Source organism: Phycodurus eques, chromosome 4, assembly GCF_024500275.1.
Source record: "Phycodurus eques isolate BA_2022a chromosome 4, UOR_Pequ_1.1, whole genome shotgun sequence".
Lineage (NCBI taxonomy): Eukaryota > Metazoa > Chordata > Actinopteri > Syngnathiformes > Syngnathidae > Phycodurus > Phycodurus eques.
In genome coordinates, this window is record NC_084528.1 from 5,324,787 (window position 1) to 5,351,064 (window position 26,278).

Here is a 26,278-nt window from a genome sequence, read left to right on the forward strand (position 1 = left end):
TATATAGAGAGGTGTGTGGCTTTCCTAATCAAGTCCAATCAGTATTATCAAACACAGCTGGACTCCAATGAAGGTGTAGAACCATCTCAAGGATGATCAGAAGAAATGGACAGCACCAGAGTTAAATATATGAGTGTAACACCAAAGGGTCTGAATACTTATGGCTGTGTGATATTTCAGTTTTTCTTTTTTAATAAATCAGCAAATATTTCAACAATTAAGTTTTTTTTCTGTCAATATGGGGGGTGCTGTGTGTAAATTAATGAGGAAAAAAATGAACTTAAATTATTTTAGCAAATGGCTGCAATATAACAAAGAGTGAAAAATTTAAGGGGGTCTGAAAACTTTCCGTACCTACTGTATTTTAAAAAAGCACCCATCTTCTGAATAATAGTAATTATTTGCAATTGTGGCCCACCCCCTCATGGTTTAACATAGCAAAATTAGGTCTATGGTTACTGCTGCTGCTGTTGCATCCCCATGGAAATTTAATGTATGCCATGGTTGACGGTGCTGAATGGAAGGTAATTGAATAAAATAAATGACCATTTTGCTCAGTAATTTGCTGGTCCACCATAACAACTCTAGCAGGAAATACTTGAGACCTAAAGGTACAGCAGGGCACACCTTAAAAGAGAAAAACATCGTATGATGACGATTTCTAATATAATTTGTATGTTGAAGCTTTTCTTAGTGGTTATTTTTTCTCCTTGAAACTAAAGAACGGCAGTTGAAATGAGTGAGTTGGGAGAGTGGATCAGTTTTGATCAAAAAAGACAAATAATTTAAACAAAGAACATGTAGTACTTGGAGGATGATTATAATGAAAGTCAGATGTATATTTAGTTTTACACTCTTTCTGGCAAGTTCCCCCCCCCCCCCAGTTTCTTTTCTTCCGTTTTCTTGGTCCTTCCCTTTCTGCTCGTCTAGCTCTCTCAAATTCTATTCCACTTAAAGTTCCCTAAATCTCAGGAGGAAATAGGGGAGAGAGGAAATAAGTGAATTAAGATGGGAAGACATTGAAAAGAGAATGTGTGAAGCCCATAAGAAGTCAGAAGGTGTTCGCTGACATATTGGAGAAGAGAAGCAGTGGTAGTAAGACTGGACGACCAAACACATTCTTTTTGAGGTGTTACAAGTTGACCCAACCCTTCTGGCAACTTGTGAGCCAAACCAAAAGGGGCTTTTACTCCTTGTGCTTCCCGTGAGCTTTCGCTCGATTAGATACACTCAAGGTAAGCAGGAAGGAATCCGGATGGGGCCTGACAGGCACTTGGTGTGCTGGGAAATCTCATTAGGCCGATCTGAACGCCTTCCAAACCCACTCCCAGCTCCTGCTCACCATATGTGGGACAAGGGACACATTGCTGACTCTTTGCACTTAGTCGCCTGGATGTGGCTCTCCCTCTACTTTCACTTGTACCCATTGAAGATATAAATGCACACAGTACAGCAGAAATAGCTCAATATTTCACTTCAACGCACTACAACGTAAGCTCCAGTAAGTGTACAGACAGGCAAGCCAGACTTACATTAATATTAAATGTGAGGACATAGAGTCATTACACCAACAAGAACTGAAAATTGGACAAAAAAAACACCTTGCAATCTTCTGGGAAGACTTTCTATAACATTTTGGAATGTGTATTCACCCAGATGAGCATTTGCGAGGTAAGAAGTCACTGATGTTGGATAAGAAGGCCTGTCTCACAAATTTTATTCTAATTATTCACTAATGTGTTTAGGATGGAACCCATACTCAGATTTGATGGGGTTGAAATCAGGTCTGTGTGGGCCAGTCAAGTTCTTCCACACCACATTCCTCCCACACAGCTTTTTATGGTCCTTTGCTATGTGCTGTGGCATAGTCATGGTGGAACAAAGTACTTTGTTCAAGCTTCCACAAAGTGTGAGGCAGAATTTAGAAAATGTCTGTGAGCGCTATAGTATTACAATTCAGGAGGAACTTAAATACGGGTTTCTGTTCAGTTTCCTTCGCCACTGTACAGTTTGGATTGGGAAAACTTGATATCGCTTGATGAAGGGCTTTGAATGTTTTTGTCTGTTGTAATCCAACACTATGTTTTGAAATGAAGTTTCCTTCCCATTCCATTCTTACATCCAGTCGTGAGACAGAAGTGATAACCGTTTGTCGATCAGTCATTGGGCAGCAGTACAGGTTAGACATTTTGGGACATTTTACAATGGAAACACAGAACTTGTACTGAAACAGACCAAGCTACTGATCGAAACAGGATGGTCTGAAGTGGTCTAGGCTAGCTCCTTAATTGATTGGGTCTCCACAAGAACATACAACAATAATAAGGTGAACATTCTTTTACCTCTGCTCATCTCCTGCCTCACTGTTATTATTGAGGACAATCCTCCACACGTCCGAGGCCACCAACTCCTTCTGCTGATCAGCGAGGCTCAGGCTGGGAAGCTGTAGCTGGCAGGTGTGGCTCTCAGACAGACTAAAGTCCCGATATGGAACAAATGTCTGCTGGAGCTCATCCCAGTACTCTAGGCTGCATGGTACCTGGAAAAAAGGCACCAAATAACATGGTGTTTATTCATACAACCTCTGCATCCATCTGAATGTACACAGTAGTGTTGACTCCAGATAGGAGACCACACTGGTAACTTAAATCACTCGTATCTCAAAATAATCGTTCTCCATTGAAATTAATGGACATTAATCCTTTCCAGGTCCCCCCCCCCCACCAAAAAAGATAAAGTAAACTATTTTTTTTTAAATGAGAAAATTAGCACTCTAATATTGTACTTTATAAAAACATACAGTAATGTATAAATAGAATTAAAAACATGTTTTTTGTTATACTTTCTCAAACATGAACGTCTATGTACAAGGGACAGTACAGACGTCTCAGCTCCTCATAGAGGATAAAGAATAGATCAATGTGAGTACTGTTGTACTTAATGTCTAAATGTGTTGCTGGACCATTTGTGGCCGGCCATGAGAAAAACAGCCGGCCTGACAAGTTTTTTTCCCCGTTTATTTTATTTTTTGTCATGAAGTCACTTACTCCAACTTTCAATTAACAATAATGAGGAACATAAAACCTTAAATTTGGTGTTAAAATCTGTTGTTTGTGGGGAAAATCCCTGCAGCACCTCAGGGCTGTTGGGGGTGTGGGGATACGACAGTAAATTAGCATACTGGCTTTCATTGGATCTTCAAGTGTTTGTGTTCCTTTCAAGGAAATTCAATTCTAACTTGGTTATTTCTCAACCGATTTTCATGAAGTTTACTTTTTTTGTCAATGCCAAAGTGTATGCTATCAAGCCCCAACGTTTGAAAAAAACGATATTTGTACATGTGAAAGGTTATTCCCAGGTCCGTTGTCGTAATTGTACAGCTTTGTGTGCAATTTCAGTACAATGTGCCGGCATCCTTGTCCTTTTGGTTTTCTTACCGTCCACACACATGACATTGACCTCCCTAGTTTAGTGTCGCTATCAGCACGGATCAGCATTTGATCTATGTTATGCATAAAACAGTAAAACAATAAAATAAAATTGGCTTCTGAGGGAAGGGCACCTGTAAGCATTTGGCCTTCGATGCCCCATTTGTTTATTTATTTATTTATTACCCCAAATGAACCTGGTCTCCTATTCAGGACAATACATCATTTCAATTTGCGGTTCAAATACACCAATACAACCATGACTGACAATGAATAGCATCATTGCAATCATTTGCTATTGAATGAACAATACTTTCCAGTGTATCCCTATACAGATTAAGCTACTTTTGTTGTCAACTAAACACAAACCGTGTGATACATTACTGCCCTATTATGGTAATTTTGCACAATGCCATTCTTTTTATTTACCGAACAAACAAGTTTGTTTCTCATCAAGTCATAAAAGCCAAAACATTTTCACCACAGAACAACACTAATAAAGCATGAGCGACAACTCATAGCCATAACAACACTGCATGACAGCAGCATAAGTTAACTGCAGGCTACGAGACATTCATTTGCATTTAAGTCCCAGAGCTTTTTTCACACTGAATTTCAATCAGGTTATGTGAACATTTTCACAGTACAATGGCTGGCAGGGCTCCATTAATTTCTGTTACAGTGAGCCAACATTAGCATGCATGTGGTGGGTGGGTGCTCCTGTGTGAACAAAACCCAGTTCTCAGGTTTCACTGACCACCTGCAGAACCCTGCTACTGATGGATCAGTAGTGGCAGGGAGCTCTCAGCAGCCCACCTGATAAATGCCAGACACCAAGGCACAAAGGTGTGTGTGGAGTGCATTGGTCTGTGTAAATCAAATTGTTTACTAAAGCTATGGTGCTCCCCGGACAATTTGGAACTGTCAAGAGGGCCAGTACGCATATGTGCAGTGTGAACTCCTTGAATTTGTATGTGGGGGTCTCAACCTTGATCAGATGAGGTAACCATGGTTTACATTGTGTAAGAAATGCCACATACGGCATCCTGGAATCAACTTTTCATAATTGTAGCCGACATAGTTGTGCACCCGCAACCTTAGCACTTGCCACTGGAGCGGAAATGTATAGTCTCCAAAGAGAATTCCCGGAACTATTCCCCCCCCCCCCCCCCTCTTTTATTCTATCCACACAACAGCAGATATGACTACGTAATGTTTATACAATAGGACAGAAACTGTTGCATTTCTATCATGTTCCTCTTAACACGAGACCACTGATGCACTTGATTTTGCCTGGGCTAAATTGAGTTTTTATTATTGCTCATGTTTACACCAACACAATAGACTCGAGATAAAACAACGCCAACGCAATTGAAATACTTTTTCCTTTAATTAAAAAGGTTCGACAAAAGTATGCCCCTTACATTTTGAAACTATAGCCATTTTATGCAGAGTAACTAAATTTTTAGGGGCTACAAAATGCTTAAAACATGAAAAACTCTGCCATTGTCCAAATATTTCGTGATTTGACTTTAGGTGGCAAATAGAGCTTTGTATTTGTTACCTGTTTGTATTCAAGAGAAGACAATAAATAACTGTCTATGAAAGACAATATGGATGTATACTGCATATGTACTGTATATACAGCTGTTCTTATGAAGGGCAAGTAAATACAGGCTGTGTATTGTTAGTTTCAACGTGATTGTGTGTATCTTACCTGATGAACAAGATGTAACTATAAATAAGTCACACGCTCTGCTGCAAGTCTTAAACGACTTGATGATGTAAGACAGCCAGGTTACCCTATTTCTTTAGATAAAGTTCCATTTTGAAAGCTGCTCAAATGCCACGAAAATGTACATATGTTGAGGGCAAGTACAGTAAATATTCAAAACTATTTATACATTTCCTTTACATCTAGGGCGGCTAGCTGATCTGACTTCCATCACTGTCAAGCACTTCAGTTTCTGCCAAACCTCAAACTATTATTTTGCATGGAGTTACTTGTCTTGGACTGATTGACACATTACAGTCCCTCTGAAGGATAATTAAAGACAGGCGACCTAAAGCAAACACACAGCATGAAGAAATGATTTCAATTTCCACAATGAACCCAGGTGTGATCGCTGAATCAAAGTTCAAGTATGCCTGTGCAACTGAAGACTCCCCGAGCTTGCTCTGAGGCTCTGACTGCTAACATGCCCTGCCCTGTTTTCCATGACTTTTATTAAAAAGATCAACACTGATTAGGTCCTCAGTTCTGTGACTGGTGTCTATATATGTATAAAATATCCACAGCTCATTACGTCTTATACGCCAGCTGAAAAATTGAATTGACATCAGCTTGACCAAATGTTTACTCAGAAGATGCAATGATTTTTTTACCCCCCTGAAAACGACTCCCGCACTGCTGTCTCAGGTGGGCTGATAGAAGCCCTTTCCAAAAAAAAATTTGAATATCATGGAAATGTTTTTTTATTTCCATAATTACATTCAAAAAGTTAAGGTTTTTTGGAAAGGGTCTGTATATGTTAACGTTAATCAGGGTGGAAAATCAGGGATAAGATGTAATGTCAAAGTTGCAAAGAGGGACTGTGAAGTTTTTGGTGGATGAGGTGTAAAAACTCAAAATCAAATTAACCACATCAACAGTATTTTCTTTTTTATAGTGCATTAGCTGTAACTAGTACAAGTCTACTGGAGTGCTGTCCTGTTAAAACAATAATTATCTTGGCTGAAATGCATTTATGCTATTTTTAGGTCAACGCCGCGCTTAAAGCTAAACAGCTCATAGACTTCCCTTAGGCTTTTATGAATTGGAGTTTGAGGGCTCTATCTTACTCACAGTTGTAAGTGTCAGACAGCAAAGAATGGTTGTCCTTTAGTGACGGAATGCTAGTCACATCAGTTATGTTTTTGTCGTGTGAGAGAACGCACAACTGGATGCTGTGACCTTTGGTGAATTGAAACAATATTTTGTTCGTAAACCGATTTCTTTGTGAGCAGGGGCGTTCGGGAACCGAGGTTCCACTGTAGTGATGTGTTGGCAATTGGTGGGAGAGTGGAGAATTGTGAGTGTTATGCAGCAAGTGTTGTGCACCATAAGTGAGGTTAAATTCTAGTCGGAAGAAATAATCCTGGACTTGAGTAAAATAGGTATCACAGAAGATAATATGACGACTAATAAATTGATGTTCACCTCCAAAATAAAAAAAGTCTAGGATAACCACGAATACTACTGTAAAATACAATGCATTGTAGTATTGACAAAAGGGAAATGTATTGCATTTGTTTCCTTACTTCTGATGGTGACTAAATTTACAGTATAGCATTGTTTGATCTTTCATGTAGTTCAAGGAAGTGCTTGTGAATTGACAGCCTGTGGCAATAGCCCAGCTAACTTTCTCCTATCTGTACTTACCCACCATTTTTTTCTCATTTAGTGTACAGTTTTGGCGGCACGGTGACCGACTGTTAAGCACATCCGCCTCACTGTTCTGAGGACCTGGGTTCAAATCCCGGCCCCCCGCCTGTGTGGAGTTTGCGTGTTCTTCGCGTGCCTGCATGGGTTTTCGCCGGGTACTCCGGTTTCCTCCCACATCCCAAAAACATGCGTGGTAGGTTGATTGAAGACTCTAAATTGTCCCTAGGTGTGAATGTGAGTGCAAATGGCTGTTTGTTTCTATGTGCCCTGCAAATGGCTGGCGACCAGTTCAGGGTGTACCCCGCCTCTCGCCCAAAGATAGCTGGGATAGGCTCTAGCACACCCGTGGCCCTAGAGAGGATAAGCGGTACAGAAAATGGATGGATGTTCAGTTTGCATTTTGCTAACCCGTTTTGAAACATTCCCATCGTTTTAGCCTTGACATTCTTTATCAGAGAATATCAGCGCTTGTTGTTATGTGTGACTTTATCCTCTTTACCCTGCCCACCCTTACTTTTTGTGCCATGTCGTGTTTGCACTATGACAGCGTTATAGCGGTGCTACTTTGTTTTACCGCCGAATATATAATGTTCCTCTCTCTCATCTACTAACAACTTCACACAAGATGTTGGACTGTAGAACAAGAGGAAATCAAACTCTGGACCTCCTGTATGCCAAATGCCAATGTTTATGGAGCGCTTATCTATTTTAATTAGAGACCAATATTTATTTATTGATCTATTTATCATAAGTATTATATTATTAGTTTTTGTATTGTGGTTTATGTTTTATGTTCGATCTTATGGAGAGCACTTTACTGTTACAGCTGTAGTTGTTGTGAAAGTACAAATACAGAAATTGAGTTGAGAGTTGCTTTAACATACTATAACCCCCCGCTCTTGCACTCCTAATTTGAGGTGTGACAAAACCTCCTGTTCCTGTATTAACTCTCTTTATCAGGCTATATAACGCCACAAAGCGACATCGGGACAAAAAAAGGACACCTGCCTAAAAATCAGAGTGCTCGTCCACAGTGCACTGAAAATGTGTCAATGAGTCACCCTCCTCTCTCTTTTACTGTCCCATCATCACTTCGGCCCTCTACTGGTGCAAACTTGTAGAAGTTCTTTCAGAGATCTGTCAATTTCTAGATCCAACTCCCTTGATCCTGCCACTTTCCTTTGTCTGTGTGTGAAAATATTGTAAGCAGTACTATGGATTAGTCGTAGTTTGGGATTCCCACTGGAGGACACTGGAATTAGTTGGGAAACCAGAACTATTTATTTGCAGGGAAACTTGATTTTATAGACTGTATATAATCATCAGCTCTGGGGACAAGCAAGCGGTATGGCTAAAAACTACAACCCCCCCCCCCCCCCCCCCCAACTCCTACCTTTATCTATTCAGCAAAATAGAGACTGGGAGCACAGCAGCGGCAAATAGGATTTGTGGGGGTGACAATAAGAGGATGAGGGAAGAGTGAATGGAGTGAAAATATGGATCACATTTTATCCACTTGCAATCAATCCTAAAGAGCCATTTTCAGAGAACCTTTACATGACAGATAGGAATTACAAGACAGCTTTCTTTGCTCCCTATTTCTATTTCTTTTCCTACGCCTCTCACTTTACATTTCTCAAAATCTATCAGCCTCCATCTCTGTGTGGCTCCATGGTAATTCTAGAGGCCTGAGAAATAAATGACTGCCTTGGTTTCAACCCCTCACTCTTTAGTGTCTAGATGCGAAGTGAGTTAAATTCTTTTTGGAACAGAAACCGAAGCATTAATGTTTTTTTATGGCTGCATTTCCGTCCTTTGACTCTTTTCATTTTTTTTTCTGGTCTTGGGAGGAAGCGAAATAATTAAAACATCTGCACTTCTGCACAAAGTAAGGCTAGCTGCTTGTTGGCCATAGGCTTGAATCTATTACATCTGGGATCACAATGACTTTTGGTTGATGACTGAGGGGTCCAGTTCAAATAACCCCCTTGAACCTAACCCTTGTGCTCGCACACAACTGACAGACTGAGTGAGTATTTGGACACAAGTCTAAGCAAGTTTGGCTGTGTAACCCCATAAGCAATGGAGCCAATAAATTATGATTACTTCACAATCACACTTTTCAAAAGGTCATGCATTTTTCAAACGGAGTAACATGGATCAAGGCCATTCACCCATGGCCTCCTAAATGTTTATTGCCCCCTATACCTACAGTAAGTTCAGCTAACTCACTGCTAAGGTCCTGACTGTTTTCTGTAACTATGCCGCCTTCTGGCATGTACAGACATTATTATACATTTATGACTTTCTCATGTCTTACTACATAGTGGGCTCTATCATATACAACGTGCATTCTGTAGAGACAAATCATCTCACCAGTTCACATTATCCAAAGGTGGTTTCAGTAATAGAAGGGGGTTCCGAACCCTCTCCTTTCAACACTTGAATGAAACACTCATCATTTGTTTAACAGACTTATTTTCGGCAGGAACATGCCAGATGACAAGGGGATTAGAAGATGTGGAAAACACATGTTCATCAACCACAGGTTGCATTCTGCATTTTTTGCCGTGTAACTCATTTTAACACATAACTCGGAAGTAGTCTCATGTATGCTAATGATTTGATCAATGTGGTATTTGGGGTATTGGCAGTTGATGTAGGCCTACTCACCTTCATAAAGATGTGAAGGTTTATTCTTCTCTAATGGTTAAAACGTTTTGATGTTTGATTTTGATGAAATGATAGGTACACTAAATCGAGGCTATGTAGAAAGTTCCAAGATGTTTTAACTTGACAAGGCCAGGGCCTTTTGTCTCCAACTGCCTGTTAATGATTGTGATGATCACGAGTCCAATTAGGTCAGTACGGAACTGAGAAAGAAGATCCTTGATTTGCGGAAGATATGAATTGTCTTGAACATGCCAGGATCATCAGCCCAAACATTATGTGTGAGTAGTATAAGTAATACCTCAGGAATTAACAAGGCCTGCCATAAACTGAACACTGACGGAATAAGTGTCAACATCGGTTTGGTAGCTACTTTATTTATGCTAAAAACATTTTGAAGCGAGGTTGTTGTCCAGGAAAGACAGACAGGTGTTGGCCCAACCTCCTCGGTCACATCACATATTTACAACAGACCATATGGACAAAGGCAATTCCTTCTGGAGTGTTTAAGCATGTCATTTAGTTATTTGACCAGTCCAAACAAGTGATGGTGAAGTCCTATGTGGGACAATTTATTGATAATCTGAACTGGCATGATGCTCTGTCTAGAATATTGAAGAAATACAATTACTTTAGAGTGCTTCAGCACTACTATTATGGTCGGACCATAAATACACTGTAGATCCAAAGTCATTGTAGTTCAATGGCTTGCAAAAGTACTAAATGGTCAATGTTGTAGCCAGAAATCTATTTGATTCCTGCAAAAGTTTCTGGTCAAGATTACACTCACTATGAGACATTTTATCAAATACAGTGCAGTGAAAAAGTATTGGCCCCCTTTTCAAATTGAAATATTTTTGCCTAATTTCCACACTTTGGTTAACATCATCAAACAAATGTAAATATCAGACAAATATAACCAGAGTGAACTTAAAATGCTGTTTTTAACTGATTTGATTTATTAAGGGGAAAAAAAACTATCCAAAGTTACCTGTCCCTATGTGAAAAAGAATAACTAACCTAATAACTGGTTGGGCCATCCTCAGCAGCAACAACTGAAATCAATAACTATCTATAACTGGCAATGAACCTTTTACATCTCTGTGGAGATATTTTGGCCCACTCCTCCTTGCAGAATTGTTTTAATTCCGCAAAAACAGAGATTTTTCAAGCATGAACAGCCTTTTTAAGGTCATGCCACTGTGTTTCAATCAGTTTCAAGTCAGACCACTCCAAAGTCTTCATTTTGTTTTTTTAAGCCATTCAGAAGTTGACTTGCTGGTGTGTTTTAGATCGTTGTCTTGCTGCAGAATTCAAGTCCACTTCAGCTTGAGGTCACAAACTGATTACTGAACATTCTCCTTCAAGATTTTCTGTTAAAGAGCAAAATTCATGGTTCCATCAATCACAGCAAGTCGTCCAGCTCCTGAAGGAGCAACCAGCCTAAGACCATCACACTACCACCACCATGTTTTACTGTTGGTATGATGTTCTATTTCTGAAATGCTGTGCTACAGTTACGCCAGATGTAACGAGACACACACCTTCCAAAAAGTTCAACTTTCACCTCGTCAGTCCATATAATAATCTCCCCAAAGTCTTGGAAATTCATTCAGATGTTTTTTTTTTTTTTTTGCAAAAGTAAGACGAGCCTTTGTTCTTTTTGGTCAGCAGTGGTTTTTGCCTTGGAACTCTGCCACGTATGCCAATTTTGCCCAGTCTTTTCCTTATTGTGGCGTCATGAACATTGACCTTAACTGAGGCAAGGCAGGCCTGCAGTTCTTTACAAGCTGTCCTGAGTTTCTTTGTGCCTTCCTGGATGAGCCATTGCTGATCTCTTGGGGTAATCTTTGTAGGCGGTCACTCCTGGGAAGGGTCACCATGTGAGGATAATGGCTCTCCCTGAGGTTCTCCCTGAGGTTCGCTGGAATCGTAACGCTCTAGAAGTGGCTTTTGTAACCATTCCCAGAGTAATCGATGTCAATTATGTTAATTATTGACTGTTCTGGAATTTCTTTGGATCGTGTGTTTTTGTTGCAGCTTTTGTATGTCTTTTGTCCGACTTGATTTTTTTCGGAACAGATTCGGTTAAAGTGATTTCTTGATTGAAAAGGTCTGGAGATAATCAGGCCCAATATTGTGACTAGCCACAATTAATGATTTAACAAATGGGATAATTACTTTTTCACACAGGGCCTGGTAACTTTGAATATATTTTTTCCTAAATAAATGAAATCACTATTTAAAAACAGCAGTTTAAGTTCACTTGAGTTATATTTGTCTGATATTTGGTCGATGATCTTAAACATTAAAGTGGGGAAAGTCATTTTTCACGGCACTGTTCACTATATTGCCAAAGGTATTCACTCACCTGCTTTGACTCAGATATGAATTTAAGTGACAACCCATTCCTAATCCATCGGGTTTAATATAACATCGGTCCATCCTCTGCAATTATAACAGTTTTTTGGAAGGTTTTCCTCAAGGTTTAGGAGTGTGTTTATGTGGATTTATGATCCTTTTTCGAGAAGTGCATTTGTGAAGTTACACGATGATGTTGGACGAGAAGGCCTAGGCTCTCATTCTCTGCTCAAATTCATTCAAAAGTGTTCTATCGGGTTGAGGTCAAGATTGTGCCAGACGGTCAAGTTCACCCATATCAAACTCTCTTATCAATGTCTGTATGAACCTTGATTTGTGGACTGATGCACAGTCATGTTGGAACAGGAAGGGGCCATCTCCAAACTGTTTCCACAAAGCTGGAAATGTCCAAAATATTAGCTCCTGAGCTTCAGTGAAAAGGACTGAATGCTTCAGCATACCAAGAGATTTTGGACAGTCAGTTTGGGGATCACCCCTTCCTGTTCCAACATGTCTGTGCACCGATGTACAAAGCAAGGTCCATAAAGACATGGATGAGAGAATTTGGTATGTTGGGATGTTGTGTTAAACATAAATAACAACAGAATACAGTGATTTGAAAATCATGTTCAACCTATATTTAATTGAATACACTACAAAGACAAGGTTTTCTGAAGTGTTCTTGAGCCCATGTGGTGATATTCTTTACACATTGATGTCGGTTTTTGATGCAGTGCCGCCTGAGGGATCGAAGGTCACGGGCATTTAATGTGGGTTTTCGGCCTTGCCGCTTACATGCAGTGATTTCTCCAGATTCTCTGAACCTTTTTGTGATATGGACCGTAGATGATGAAATCCCTACATTCCTTGCAATTGTACGTTGAGGAACATTGTCCTTAAACTGTTCGACTATTTTCTCACGCACTTGTTCACTAAGAGGTGAACCTCGCCCCATCTTTGCTTGTGAATGACTGAGCAATTCAGGGAAGCTCCTTTTATACCAAATCATGGCACCCACCTGTTGCCAATTAGCCAGTTCACCTTTGGGATGTTCCAAACAGGTGTTTGATGAGCATTCCAAACAGGTGTTTGATGAGCATTCCTCAACTTGATCAGTCTTTCTTGCCACCTGTCCCAGCTTTTATGGAACGTGTTGCAGCCATAAAATTCTAAGTTAATGATTATTTTCTAAAACAATAAAGTTTATCAGTTTGAACATGAAATATCTTGTCTTTGTAGTGTATTCAATCAAATATAGGGTTAACATGATTTGCAAATCATTGTATTCTGTTTTTATTTATGTTTAACACAATGTCCCGACTTCATTGGAATTGGGGTTGTAAATTATAATACTAAGAAACCACAGCGGCAGCTTAAAAACTCTACTGTGACACACTAAAACTGTTCCGGCATAAAAGGGATACAGATCCTCCATTCTGCTTGACCTAATAGCCGAACAGGACCAAAAAACAACAACCAAAGAGTCTAGAAGCTTTGCCCATGACAGATTTGACAACTGTGGGCCCTGGTCGCACAGTATCTCTTGGTATATATGCTGGTACATCTTAAATACATACAGTAGAATAACATTTGTTCTTCAGAGGAAAATATGAGATGGAGTACAATTGTTTTGTCAAAAGCAGCAGTATGTTCCTACACCAGACAGAAAGGAAAGGATAGGGACAGAGAAAGTGGGACATGACATTCGAATACTTATGCTGGAAAGGGAGGTGGTGCATTGAAATGTATCAAACAAGTAATAGAAGAAAAGATGGGATGCCTCATCCCATACCGAGCCTTAGTAGACTCAGTAGCTGCAACAGCCTGCCAAAAACATAACCTCATCTGCGTTTGAAGACACCTGGCTTTTCGCACATGACATGTAAGATGACTTTCACAGCTGTCTCACCGTACATTACATGTTTGGAGGGACAGCAGGGCTCTATGTCATTCAATAACATGTAAGCTGTGGGTCTCTCGTGACTCAGATCAGGAGAATCATATGGGCACACAGCCCAGCTTGGAGAATTTATTTGTAGTTTACATTGAGTGATGTTGAGCATGCAGCAGTGAAGGAAGCTTGTGGATTATCTTTGCTCTATAGGCCCCTAGCACCTTAGTCTTAGCAGCACGACTCCAAGACAACTAATATATCCTGTGTGGATGCATAACACGTCGTCACTCCTTGGATCCTCCAGATGTGTCATCGGTGAAAATGTGATATACGTCTGTGTATGTCTGTGTTTGGGCAGGATGTTGCAAGACTGTGGTGTACGTCATTCTATGATATCTATGTCATCTTGGAATGCCCAACTACAGATGCTCCAATGTGACCAATTCTGTCAGGAACAGACAGGTTGAACTGTCGGGTCAGCACACTCAACATAGTCAACCACCCTTTCCCAGACACTTTAAGGACAATGATTTTATGAAACTTCTGCAGCTCCCAGCACTAGTCACCACTGCCAATATATGTAATGCATATTCAAGAGCAGGCGTAATAATGAGACACCACGGAGAACACAGTAAACACATAATAGTGTATGGAATGAATGTGAAAATTATATAAATGAATGATCACCTCATCATATTATAATGTAAATACGATTTCCCCTGCAATTCTATCTATCTATCTATCTATCTATCTATCTATCTATCTATCTATCTATCTATCTATCTATCTATCTATCTATCTATCTATCTATCTATCCATCCATCCATCCATCCATCCATCCATCCATCCATCCATCCACACGCACAGACTCTTTCCAAAAAATTTGAATATCATGGAAAAGTTTATTTATTTCCATAATTCCATTCAAAAAGTTAAACTTTCATAGATTACAGATTCGGGCTTCAAGCTCATAAAAGCTAAAGAAGGAGCTAAGCCGAAAGGCGAAGCCTAGATTTGGACCATGTTCCGCGCCTCCATTGCTGAGGCGGCCGACCGGAGCTGTGGACGAAAGATGGTCGGTGCCTGTCGTGGCGGCAATCCCCGAACCCGTTGGGATGCCGTCAAGCTGAAGAAGGAGTCCTATCGGGCCTTTTTGGCCTGTGGGACTCCTGAGGCAGCTGATGGGTACCGACCGGCTGGCCAAGCGGAATGCAGCTTTGGTGGTCGCTGAAGCAAAAACTGGGAGGGGTTCGGTGAGGCCATGGAGAAAGACTTCCGGACAGCTTCGAGGAAACTCTGGTCCACCATCCGGCGCCTCAGGAGGGGGAAGCAGTGCACCATCAACACTGTGTATAGTGAGGATGGGGTGCTGCTGACCTCGACTCGGGACGTTGTGAGTCGGTGGGGAGAATACTGCGAAGACCTCCTCAATTCTACCGACACGCCTTCCCATGAGGGAGCAGAGTCTGGGTTCTCTGAGGCGGGCTCTCCTATCTCTGGGGTTGAGGTCACCGAGGTGGTTAAAAAGCTCCTCGGTGGCAAGGCCCCGTGGGTGGATGAGATTCGCCCGGAGTTCCTCAAGGCTCTGGATGGTGTAGGGCTGTCCTGCTTGACACGCCTCTGCAACATCGCATGGACATCGGGGACAGTGCCTCTGGATGGCAGACTGGGGGGGGGCCGGAGGGTGTGTTCCAACTACAGGGGGATCACAGGGGGATCACACTCCTCAGCCTCCCTGGTAAGGTCTATTCAGGGGTGCTGGAGAGGAAGGTCCATTGGGAAGTTGAATCTCAGATTCAGGAGGAGCAGTGTGGTTTTCCTCCTGGCCGTGGAACAGTGGACCAGCTCTACACCCTTGGCAGGGTCCTCGAGGGTGCATGGGAGTTCGCCCAACCAGTCTACATGTGTTTTGTGGACTTGGAGAAGGAGTTCGACTGTGTGCCTCGGGGCGTCCTGTGGGGGGTGCTTCGGGAGTATGGGGTACCGAACCCCCTGATACGGGCTGTTCGGTCCCTGTATGACCGAAGTCAGAGTTTGAGTTTGGTCCGCATATCCGGCAGTAAGTCGGACTCGTTTCCGGTGAGGGTTGGACTCCGCCAAGGCTGCCCTTTGTCACCTGTTCATTCTGTTCATAACTTTCATGGACAGAATTTCTAGGCGCAGCCGAGGCGTAGAGGGGGTCCGGTTTGGTGGCCTCAGTATTGCATCTCTGCTTTTTGAAGATTATGTGGTTCTGTTGGCTTCATCAAGCCGTGACCTCCAACTCTCACTGGAGCAGTTCGCAGCTGGGATGAGAATCAGCACCTCCAAATCTGAGACCATAGTCCTCAGTCGGAAAAGGGTGGCGTGCCTTCTCCAGGTCGGGGATGAGATCCTGCCCCAAGCGGAGGAGTTCAAGTATCTTGGGGTCTTGTTCACGAGTGAGGGAAGAATGGAACGGGAGATCGACAGGCGGATCGGTGCAGCGTCTGCAGTGATGCGGACTTTGTATCGATCTGTTGTGGTAAAGAAGGAGCTAAGCCGAAAGGCGTAGCTCTCGATTTACCGATCCATCTATGTTCCTACCCTCACCTATGGTCACGAGCTGTGGGTCGTGACCGAAAGAGCAAGATCCCGGATACAAGCGGCCGAAATGAGTTTCCTCCGCAGGGTGTCCGGGCTCTCCCTTAGAGATAGGGTGAGAAGCTCGGTCGGTAGAACTGCTGCTCCTCCACATCGAGAGGAGCCAGATGAGGTGGCTGGGGCATCTGATTCGGATGCCTCCCGGATGCCTCCCTGGTGAGGTGTTCCGGGCACGTCCCACCGGGAGGAAACCAGGACACGCTGGAGAGGCTACATCCTTCGGCTGGCCTGGGATCCCCCCGAAAGAGATGGATGAAGTGGCTGGGGAGAGGGAAGTCTGGGCATCCCTGCTAAAGCTACTGCCCCTTGACCCGACCTCGGATAAGCGGTAGAAAATGGATGGGATGGATGGCCCTGAATCTATAATCTATGAAGGTTTAATTATGGACATAAATAAACGTTTCCATGATATTACATTTTTTTTGGAAAGGGTGTGTATATATATATATATATATATATATATATATATATATATATATATATATATATATATATATATATATATATATATGTAAAACATCCATCCATCCATTTTACCGCTTATCCTCACTAGGGCCGCGGAGCCTATCCCGGGTATCTCCGGAGGCGGGGTACACCCTGAACCGGTTGCCAGCCAATCGCAGGGCACATAGAAACAAACAACCATCTGTGCTCACATTCACAACTACAGGCAATTTAGACAACAAAACAAATTTAATTTTAATTAAGAAGTCATGAAAAACAGTGACAACCAAGTATAAATACTATTGTTCGTCTGACAGTTGTGGTGTAGACTGTACATGACTGTACTTATGAACTGTTACTGGCCTCAAGGTTTGGTTGAGTGCAATGGATGTACTCTAAGCATGAGTCCCTTAAGAGGGAATGATGGGAAAATGCCCAAATGGACATTTTCTCATGTAGCCTCAAATCCCGGGTGGCACTCCTGACTATATCAGCTGTTGATGTGGAAAAACTCGTATGCTGCTAAATTTAAGTTTAAACCCAATTAGCATACTTGTCAATCATATAGTGTAATGTGTTGGAAGTTCATGGGTGCAATCAATTATTTCTAAAATCAAACATTGGCTTGTTTCTACCTGTAAGGTGTCCCCTAGGTCAGCCATACTGATTTCCGGGTCCTCTATGGTGTTGAAAGGGACTGGAGTTATCCTGATGAAGGTTAGCACACGAGGTTCAGGATACCTCCACAGCATTAGTCCGGGGCTATCCTCTGTCTCACCGTAGAACACAACCTCATGTGGTCCTGGCCATCTTTGGGAAGCTATCACAAAGTAAACCGATAGTAATATGAGATACACATTACACGTGCAGGTAATATATAGGGGAGAACCAGACAAGAGCACACGCATCATCTTGAATCTAGTCTACAATTTTGACCCGTAAAATGGGTTTACAAACATATATTATCCCCCCAACTTTGTACTCTCTACTTACAGGTCAAGCATGTAGAGTGACTGTTTAAACTTTAGTCTTGGCAAATCAAGTGATTATGGTTCAAAACACATTTAATGCTACTTGGAGTCAAATCAAGGGAAACAGTTCTCAAAATCTCACGGCTGCACTTGTAGAGTTGACAAACTGACACAGACATCAAGGCATACATTCGAAATAATTCAGCAGAGTTCGTAAAATATTAAAACAAAAATTTTCCTTTGGTTAAACATCAAATGCAAGTTCATGGTTCGGCTGTGCAGTTCCTCTCAACGGCAGCAGGTCTTGCCTTGAGTGTATGTTTGAATATTAAGCAAATAGTTTGTTGCTGTCTTTGCATTCCATCGTCGATCCGTCCCTTTTTGGCTGCTGTCAGTTCAAACGAAGACAAGGACTCTTTGATGACTGCAAACCAAGATTTCAAGGAGACCTGCTAATTACTTGAGGATCCAGTAGGCGTCTTCTTGTGGTAGTCTCACAGCAGGGCCACTTGGATTAATGCACTTTATCAAGCCGTGGGGGGGAATCACTGTGTCACCTCAGGTTGCGGGGAGCTCTTTTGGAAACTTCAGACCTGCAGCAATGTTTAGGCAAAACTCCAGTATTCTTCTTCACCTCATTGAGCATTCTGTGCTAGGCTCTTGCAGTCATCTTTACAAAACGGCCATTCCTAGGGATAGTAGCAACAGTGCTCAGCTTTCTCCATTTACAGACAATCTGTGGACTGATGAAAAATGAAGGCTTTTAGAGATGCTTCTGTGAGCATTTTCAGCTTCATGAACTGTAAGTTAACAATTCTGAATGTTAGGTATTCCGAGAGCTCTTTTGTACCGGAATGCTTCTTGAGAACACAAAACTCAAAACTTTTTTACGAGAGCTGGGGAGCGTTAACCAATACCTTCAATCTCGTCACAGTGTGCAGACTCTAGGTTGGCTGACTAATGACTGATTCATTAGTTATTAGCCAAGAGCTTCACATACTTTTTCCTCCCAACACTTTGAATCCAATGGCATCTTGAATTCCAAGTAATCTGACTTTTTTTTGTTTTGAATTGCGAGAAAAAAAATTAGTTACAAACACTAGATGAAGGAAGTAGAATTCAAGCAGCAGTTTGGAAGATAGCGAACAATTTGTCAATAAATTGGCCAAGTGCCTGCTTAAAGCTGTTTGTTTCCACTACCAGTTGTAGTTTACTGTAAAACTAAACATAAAACAAACAGAATTACACATTGTGTATTTAACCAAACCATATACATCAGCTGAAAAGTATTATATAGTATAGTAGTACACGTCACCATTTTTCTCATTAAATATATATTTCCAAAGGTGCTACTGACTTGAACATTTCACTAGATGTTGGGCACAACCCAAACAATCTATACATATAAAGAAAGTAGAACAAATAAGATCAGAAATTAAGTTGTGTGTAAAAATGTGAAATGACACAGGGACAAAAGTATTGAACACATGAAGGGAGGTGCAAAAAGGCATGGAAAGCCAAGACAACACTTAAAATCTATCAATAATCAAAAAGCAATCCAGCCCCTTGTCAGTGCCAATGAATATCAGCTGGTTCAGTCCTAATTGATGGCCTTCAAAAAGGTCTCAAAACCAAGGTGCGAAGTCAAGACACATCTCATGATGGGTAGGAGCAGAGAGCTGACTCAAGACCATTGCAAACTAATTGTTACAAAACATAACGATGACATTGGTTACAGGAGCATATCTTAGCTTCTGAACGTTCCAGTGAGCATGGTTGGGACTGTAATACATAAGCGGAAAGCTAATCATACCACCATAAATTTGCCTCGATCAGGTGCTGCTCGCAAGATTTCTGACAGAGGAGTGCCAAGAATAATCAGAAGACTTGTCCAAGAGCCAAGGACCACCTGTGGAGAGCTTAAAAAGACATGTAATCAGTAGGTACTGTTGTCACAAGGAAAACAGTGAGTAATGCACTCCGCCGCCATGGCCTGTATGCACGCTCAGCACGCAAGACCCCATTGCTGAATAAAAAGCATGTCAAAGCTTGTTTAAAGTTTGCTGAACAACATTTGGACAAGCCAGTTAAATACTGGGAGAATATAGTCTGGTCGGATGAGAGCAAAATGTAACTGTTTGGATGCCATAATGCACACCACGTTTGGAGGAGAAATGGCACTGCACATCATCCAAAAACCACCTTACCAACAATGAAGTTCAGAGACCCCGAGACCAGTGTGCCGTGGCACATTAGTGTGCCATGGCACATTAGTGTGACGTGAGCGCTTTTCAGGTGTGCCGTGGGATATTATCAAGTTTTACTTCATTGCTCAAAAAAATGTATTTACAAGAAATAATTTATCTTTGTTCATCTAATTATGCCAGTGAGGCATAGTGACAGACAGAACAAATAAATGCTCTTCTATTAGATGGAAGTACATACAGTAATTAATGTATCCACTTTTTGTGATATTTTTGTTTGTTGGTGTGCCGTGAGATTTTTCAATTGTAAAATATGTTCCTTGGCTCCATAAAGGTTGGAAATCACTGCCCTAGACGACTTGCTGAGATCAATAGAACAATGAAATCTGCTGTCTACCAGGAAATCCTGCAGGCGAACGTGTGGGCATCCGTTTATGCCCTCAAACTCAAGCACACTTGGGTTATGCAGCAGCAGTACAACGACCCAAAACATACCAGCAAGTGAAACTCTGAATTGATTATACAACGCCAATTCCAATGAAGTTGGGACGCTGTGTTAAACAAATAAAAACACAATACAATGATTTGCAAATCATGTTCAACCTATATTTAATTGAATATACTACAAAGACAAGACATTTAATGTTCAAACTGATAAACTTGTTTTTAGATAATAATCATTAACTTAACTGCAACATGTTCCAAAAACGCTGGGACAGGTGGCAAAAAAGACTGATAAAGTTGAGGAATGCTCATCAAGCACCTGTTTGGAACATCCCACAGGAGCTTGCCTGAATTGCTCAATCATTCACAAGCAAAGATGGGGCGAGGTTCACCTCTTTGTGAACAAGTGCGTGAGAAAATAGTCGCACAGTTTAAGGACAATGTTCCTAAATGTACAATTGCAAGGAATGTAGGGATTTCATCATCTACGGTCCATAATATCACAAAAAGGTTCAGAGAATCTGGATAAATCACTGCATGTAAGCGGCAAGGCCGAAAACCAACATTGAATGCCCGTGACCTTCGATCCCTCAGGCGGCACTGCATAAAAACCGACATCAATGTGTAAAGGATATCACCACATGGGCTCAGGAACACTTCAGAAAACCAATGTTAGTAAATGCATTTCGGCGCTACATCGGTAAGTGCAACTTGAAACTCTACTATGCAAAGCAAAAGCCATTTATCAACAACACCCAGAAACGCCACCGGCTTCTCTGGGCCCGAGATCATCTAAGATGGACTGATGCAAAGTGGAAAAGTATTCTGTGGTCCGACGAGTCTACAATTCAAATTGTTTTTGGAAATTGTGGACGTCGTGTACTCCGGGCCAAAGAGGAAAAGAACCATCCGTACTGTTATAGACGCAAAGTTCAAAAGCCAGCATCTGTGATGGTATGGGGCTGTGTTAGTGCCAATGGCATGGGTAACTTACACATCTGTGAAGGCAACAATAATGCTGAAAGGTACATACAGGTTTTGGAGAAACATATGCTGCCATCCAAGCAACGTCTTTTTTATGTACTTTTTCAAGACAATGCCAAACCACATTCTGCACGTTTTACAACAGCGTGGCTTCGTAGTAAAAGTGTGCGGGTACTAGACTGGCCTGCCTGCAGTCCAGACCTGTCTCCCATTGAAAATGTGTGGCGCATTATGAAGCGTAAAATACGACAACGGAGACCCCGGACTGTTGAACAGCTGAAGCTGTACATCAAGCAAGAATGGGAAAGAATTCCACCTAGAAAGCTTCAACAATTAGTGTCCTCAGTTCCCTAACGTTTATTGAATGTTGTTAAAAGAAAAGGTGATGTAACACAGTGGTAAACATGACCCTGTGCCATCTTTTTTTGGAACATGTTGCAGCCATAAAATTCTAAGTTAATGATTATTTGCTAAAAACAATAAAGTTGATCAGTTTGAACATTATAAATCTTGTCTTTGTAGTGTATTCAATTAAATATAGGTTGAACATGATTTGCAAATCATTGTATTGTGTTTTTATTTATGTTTAACACAACAGCTCAACTTCATTGGAATTGGGGTTGTAAAATAAAAAAGATTTAGAAATAGCCAAGTCACAGTCTGGACTTGGATCCAATGAGATGCTGTGGTATGACCATAAATGGGCAGTGCGTGCACGAAGATCCTCCAATATAACTGAGTTAAAACAATTATGTGAAGAAGACTGGGCCAAGATTCCTCCATAGTGATGCAAAACACATCAGTTATCACAAATGCTTGATTCCAGTTAATGCTGCCAAGGGTGGCGCAACCGGTTTTTAGAGGGCAAATGTTTTTTAACATGGGGCCAGATAGGTTTGAATACAATCATCATTTGGAATTTGATTTCCTATTTACTTAACACTGTCTTTGTGACATTAAAACTGGCTTGACTATCTGAAACATTTAAGTGCGACAAATGTGACACAAAATAAATATCCCAAATCAGGACGGGGGAACTCCTGTCTTCTTTTTTTCTCTGTCTTATTTGCTGTGAGAAAATAATCCTTTTGTTGTTGGTCAGTCCCTGTCATTTCTTATTTATATATTCAGAATAAAAATCGGATCTGCACTTTGAGCAGAGATTGCAAAATGTGGAGTGATGCATTTATAGGTGTTTCTATGGAACCCAAAACAGAACATAGATTTTTCCATGCTTTCAGAATGTTTATGTGCATAAGAAGCAATATGTAAACAGAGGGGTTGACTAAACCTTTTCTTTATAGAGTAAACAGTCTGACTGAATTGTGCCAAGCACCTGAAAAAGCTGGATTACATGGATTGAAACTTTTGAGTGGGGTTTGAATCAAGTTGTGGCTGCTGTTTCGTATCCAAGTCCTTTGGAAAAATGTTTATTTGGGGAAAAATAACCCTGGGGGTACAAAACTGATACTCTTTGTTGCGAACACATTTCAGGGAGTAGCAAAATCTCTCTGTGGGTAAATGTTCCTTTCATGTTAAGAGACCGACGTATTACTCTGCTGCAAACAGAGGAGGAAACAAAAGCAAAAACAGACATTTTCATGGTTTGGCGTTCAGTCGCATTAGCAGAGACCCTTTTGTTTTTGTTCTCCCTCTATCTTTTACTTCTCTCAAGTTCCTTCTTGTCAAGCCCTTGGGGGGTACTTGCACTACTCTGCACTTTGGCGATTGCTTTCCTTTGTCTGTTGACAACGTCTTGCAAACTTTGTCCCGTGTCCTTGTACAAGCAATACAATGCATATTACTTATATAGCGCTTCTACAGGCACTCAAAGATGCTTTACAAATTCATGCATTATTCATCCCGTCCTCAGTCTAACCTGGTGGTGGTAAGCTAATTGTGTAGCCACAGCTGCCCTGGGGCAGTCTGACGGAAGCGTGGCTGCCATTCTGCGCCTACAGCCCCTCAGACCACCACCAAATATCCAACTACATTTACCCATAGGCAATGTGGGTTAAGTGTATCGCCCAGGCACAAAACGACGACATGCGGTTGGGCGGGGACACAAATCAGCGTCGCTGCGGTTGTCTTAATCTCTGTGCCACGCCACCCAAAATTTGCATTCTTTATCAAAGATGCAAGAGTAAAACTGAAAACAAAAACAAGGTCAACCACAGTTGACAGTGGATGACTAGTCTACAGCCATTAAGTAGTTTGATCCTCTTTGTATAATGTTCCTATGTGTGCATATCAAGAGCAGCACACACAAAACTCAAAGAACGTCAAGACAGCATGTTACTTAGAGAAGAAGCAGGCAGCTTTGTCGGATCAAACTTCTCCACATAGAGGTCTTTGATTGATATCATCGTGTAAGTTGTTGGCTACCTGCACACCCATAGTTCAGCTAGGCAGTTTGTTAACTTGCATTTGAATGACACTGAATCTGAAACCAGTTGAGCATGGTTCAAATTAACCTGTGACCTACAGTATGGTTTGCGCACACACACACACACACACACACACACACACAAACTTTGGTGGATAGAGCGGTCAGATAACTATGACTCCAATGTGTAACTCGGTTTTCTCTAGTAAACATATAATTTATAATTTTGTAACCCACTAAAATACAAATAGAATTATTATTCACCTGAGTCCTGGATGTACTGAAAGTTCCCAGTTCGCAGGTCATCAGAGCTGTGTTCTGAGCCAGAACAGGGGGAGCCTGGGGAGGGCGGTGGCTGGGCCAGAAAAGTCTTGGCTTTAGAGCAGTTTTCCACTGAGTCCCCTTTCTGTGCAGAGTGATATGCTTGCAGGTGCTCCTCCACTAGCTTCAGGCAATTTAGATGTTCTTGTCCCCAGAACACCTGTCAAGCAAGCAGCAGGAGAGCAGCTGGACTTTAGGTGGGTGGGGAGAATAGAAGCGTTTACAGAAGTAATGAAACTGTGAGATTAATTCCTGGAAAAAAGTTTGGAAGTACAGTGTATCCCGGCAAGCATGCACTTAATAAATTACTTTTCTGCAAAAAGATTAAATCAATTACCCCCCTCAAACTTTTACACACAACACCCGTAATGACGATGACCTTTTAAAAAAATGTTTTACAAATAAAACACTAAGAAATCACATGTACAAAAGTACGGAAAAATTATGTACATGTGATTTCTTAGTTTGTTTTTTTTTTTTTGCCATGAAGCTCAAATTGACCTCGGGTGCATCCTGTTTCCACTGATAATCCTTGAGAGCTTAATTTGAGTCCAGCCGTGGTAACACACCTTTCTATATCCGGTCCTGCAGTTGACAGCTCATGTCAAAGCACAAACCAAGCATGTCAAAGGAATTGAACAGGATTGTCTTGAGGCACAAATCTGGGAAAGGGTACAGAAAATAAAACTCCTGCTCTGAAGGTCCCAATCGGCACAGTGGCTTCCATTGTCCACAAATGGAAGGAGGACTCTTCCTAGAGCTGGCCACCCCTTATAAACTGAATGATCGGGGCATAAGGGCCTTAGTCAAGGAGCCCCAGTGTTCCTCTGCTTAAAGAGGAGAACCTTCCAGAAGGACAACCATCTCTGCAGCAATAAACCAATTAGGCCAATATGGTAGTGGCCAGATGGAAGCCACTCCTCATTAAAAGGAACATGGCAGTCCGCATGGAGTTTTCCCAAATGCATCTGGAGTCTTGGACCATGAGACAAAATTGAAACGTGAATGCCAGTTCTCACGTTTCGAGGCAAATACCATCCGAACAGTGAAGCATGGTGGTGCCAGCGTCACAGAGATCTTTTCAGCGGCAGGAACTGGGCAACTAGTCAGGAGTGAGGGAAAGATGTTTGTAGCAATGCACTGAGACAACCTTGATGAAAACCTGCTCAAGAGCGCTCTTGACCTCAGACGGGCGACAGTTCATCTGTCAGCAGGAGATCAGGACAACTCTGTGAGTGTCCTTGAGTGGCCCGGCCAGAACCCAGACTTGAATCTTATTGAACATATAAAAATGAAATCTGAAAATGACTGTTCATAGACACTCCCTATCCAACCTTGAGCGGTGCTACAATGAAAAAAGGACGAAACTGCCTAAAGAAATTCCAAGCTTATGGCATCGCATTCAGAAAGGCTGTAATTGCTGCAAAAGGTCCAACGACACTGTATTGACCAGTTAATACTTAATACGTCATTTTGTAATTTTGGGGTGTTGTGTGTCGAATTCTGAGAAAAAAAAAAAGGAATTTATTCCATTTTGGAATAAGGCTGTAACATGCAGAAAAAGGGTAGCGCTCTGAATACTTTCAGGATGCATCGTACATGGTGTCAGCAGGTACAGTAAATATCTGCACAGCAACATGACTCACGGGTGATATGTGTATGCAGATGTTGATCATTTTTCAACATTATCTCCCAAAACAAGATGTGAAACAGTCACGAGTCACCACTTTACAGTGCCTCATCAATAACTACCAAACAACTAAGTTTCCTTCTTACATGGTGTCCCCCTTCCCACACACCATCAATGTGGGTCTGCTGGGATTTGGACAAAGGAGCAGGAATCTCTGAGTCAAAAGCATTTCACACATGGTGCTGTGTGCGTGCCTGCTACTAACTAATGACTAAACTCTGAAAACAGGAAAATTGTGGGAGTTTCTTCGAGGCATTTGGAGAGAGAAAATAAGATGAAGAAATCGGAAGGAATTCCAGTGGTTTTTGTAAAGCACTTGATTAAAACACCACGAACACCAATATTTTCAAAGGGAAACATATAACTACGTATTAAGGGCAACCACTTAAAAAGACAGAGAGCAGGGTCACTCTGAAGTAGTAATGTGGAACAATA

At 41.6% G+C, this 26,278-nt stretch overlaps 1 protein-coding gene across 8 annotated transcripts in view; it reads right to left on the reverse strand.

The window, feature by feature from the left end:
- LOC133401149 (intermembrane lipid transfer protein VPS13B-like) overlaps positions 1 to 26,278 on the reverse strand; it is a 482,547-nt gene that overhangs the window by 71,779 nt on the left and 384,490 nt on the right. For 6 of the 8 annotated variants that reach the window (XM_061673722.1, XM_061673719.1, XM_061673718.1 and 3 more), the window contains 3 exons: positions 24,097 to 24,313; positions 17,479 to 17,663; positions 2,343 to 2,539 (listed from right to left, as the gene is read on the reverse strand). In XM_061673722.1, coding sequence (XP_061529706.1) covers positions 2,343 to 2,539; positions 17,479 to 17,663; positions 24,097 to 24,313 — 599 coding nt within the window. Of the gene's footprint in view, positions 1 to 2,342; positions 2,540 to 17,478; positions 17,664 to 18,495; positions 18,558 to 24,096; positions 24,314 to 26,278 lie in introns of those variants that run through there. The other 2 variants (XR_009768384.1, XM_061673725.1) reach the window with 2 other exon arrangements.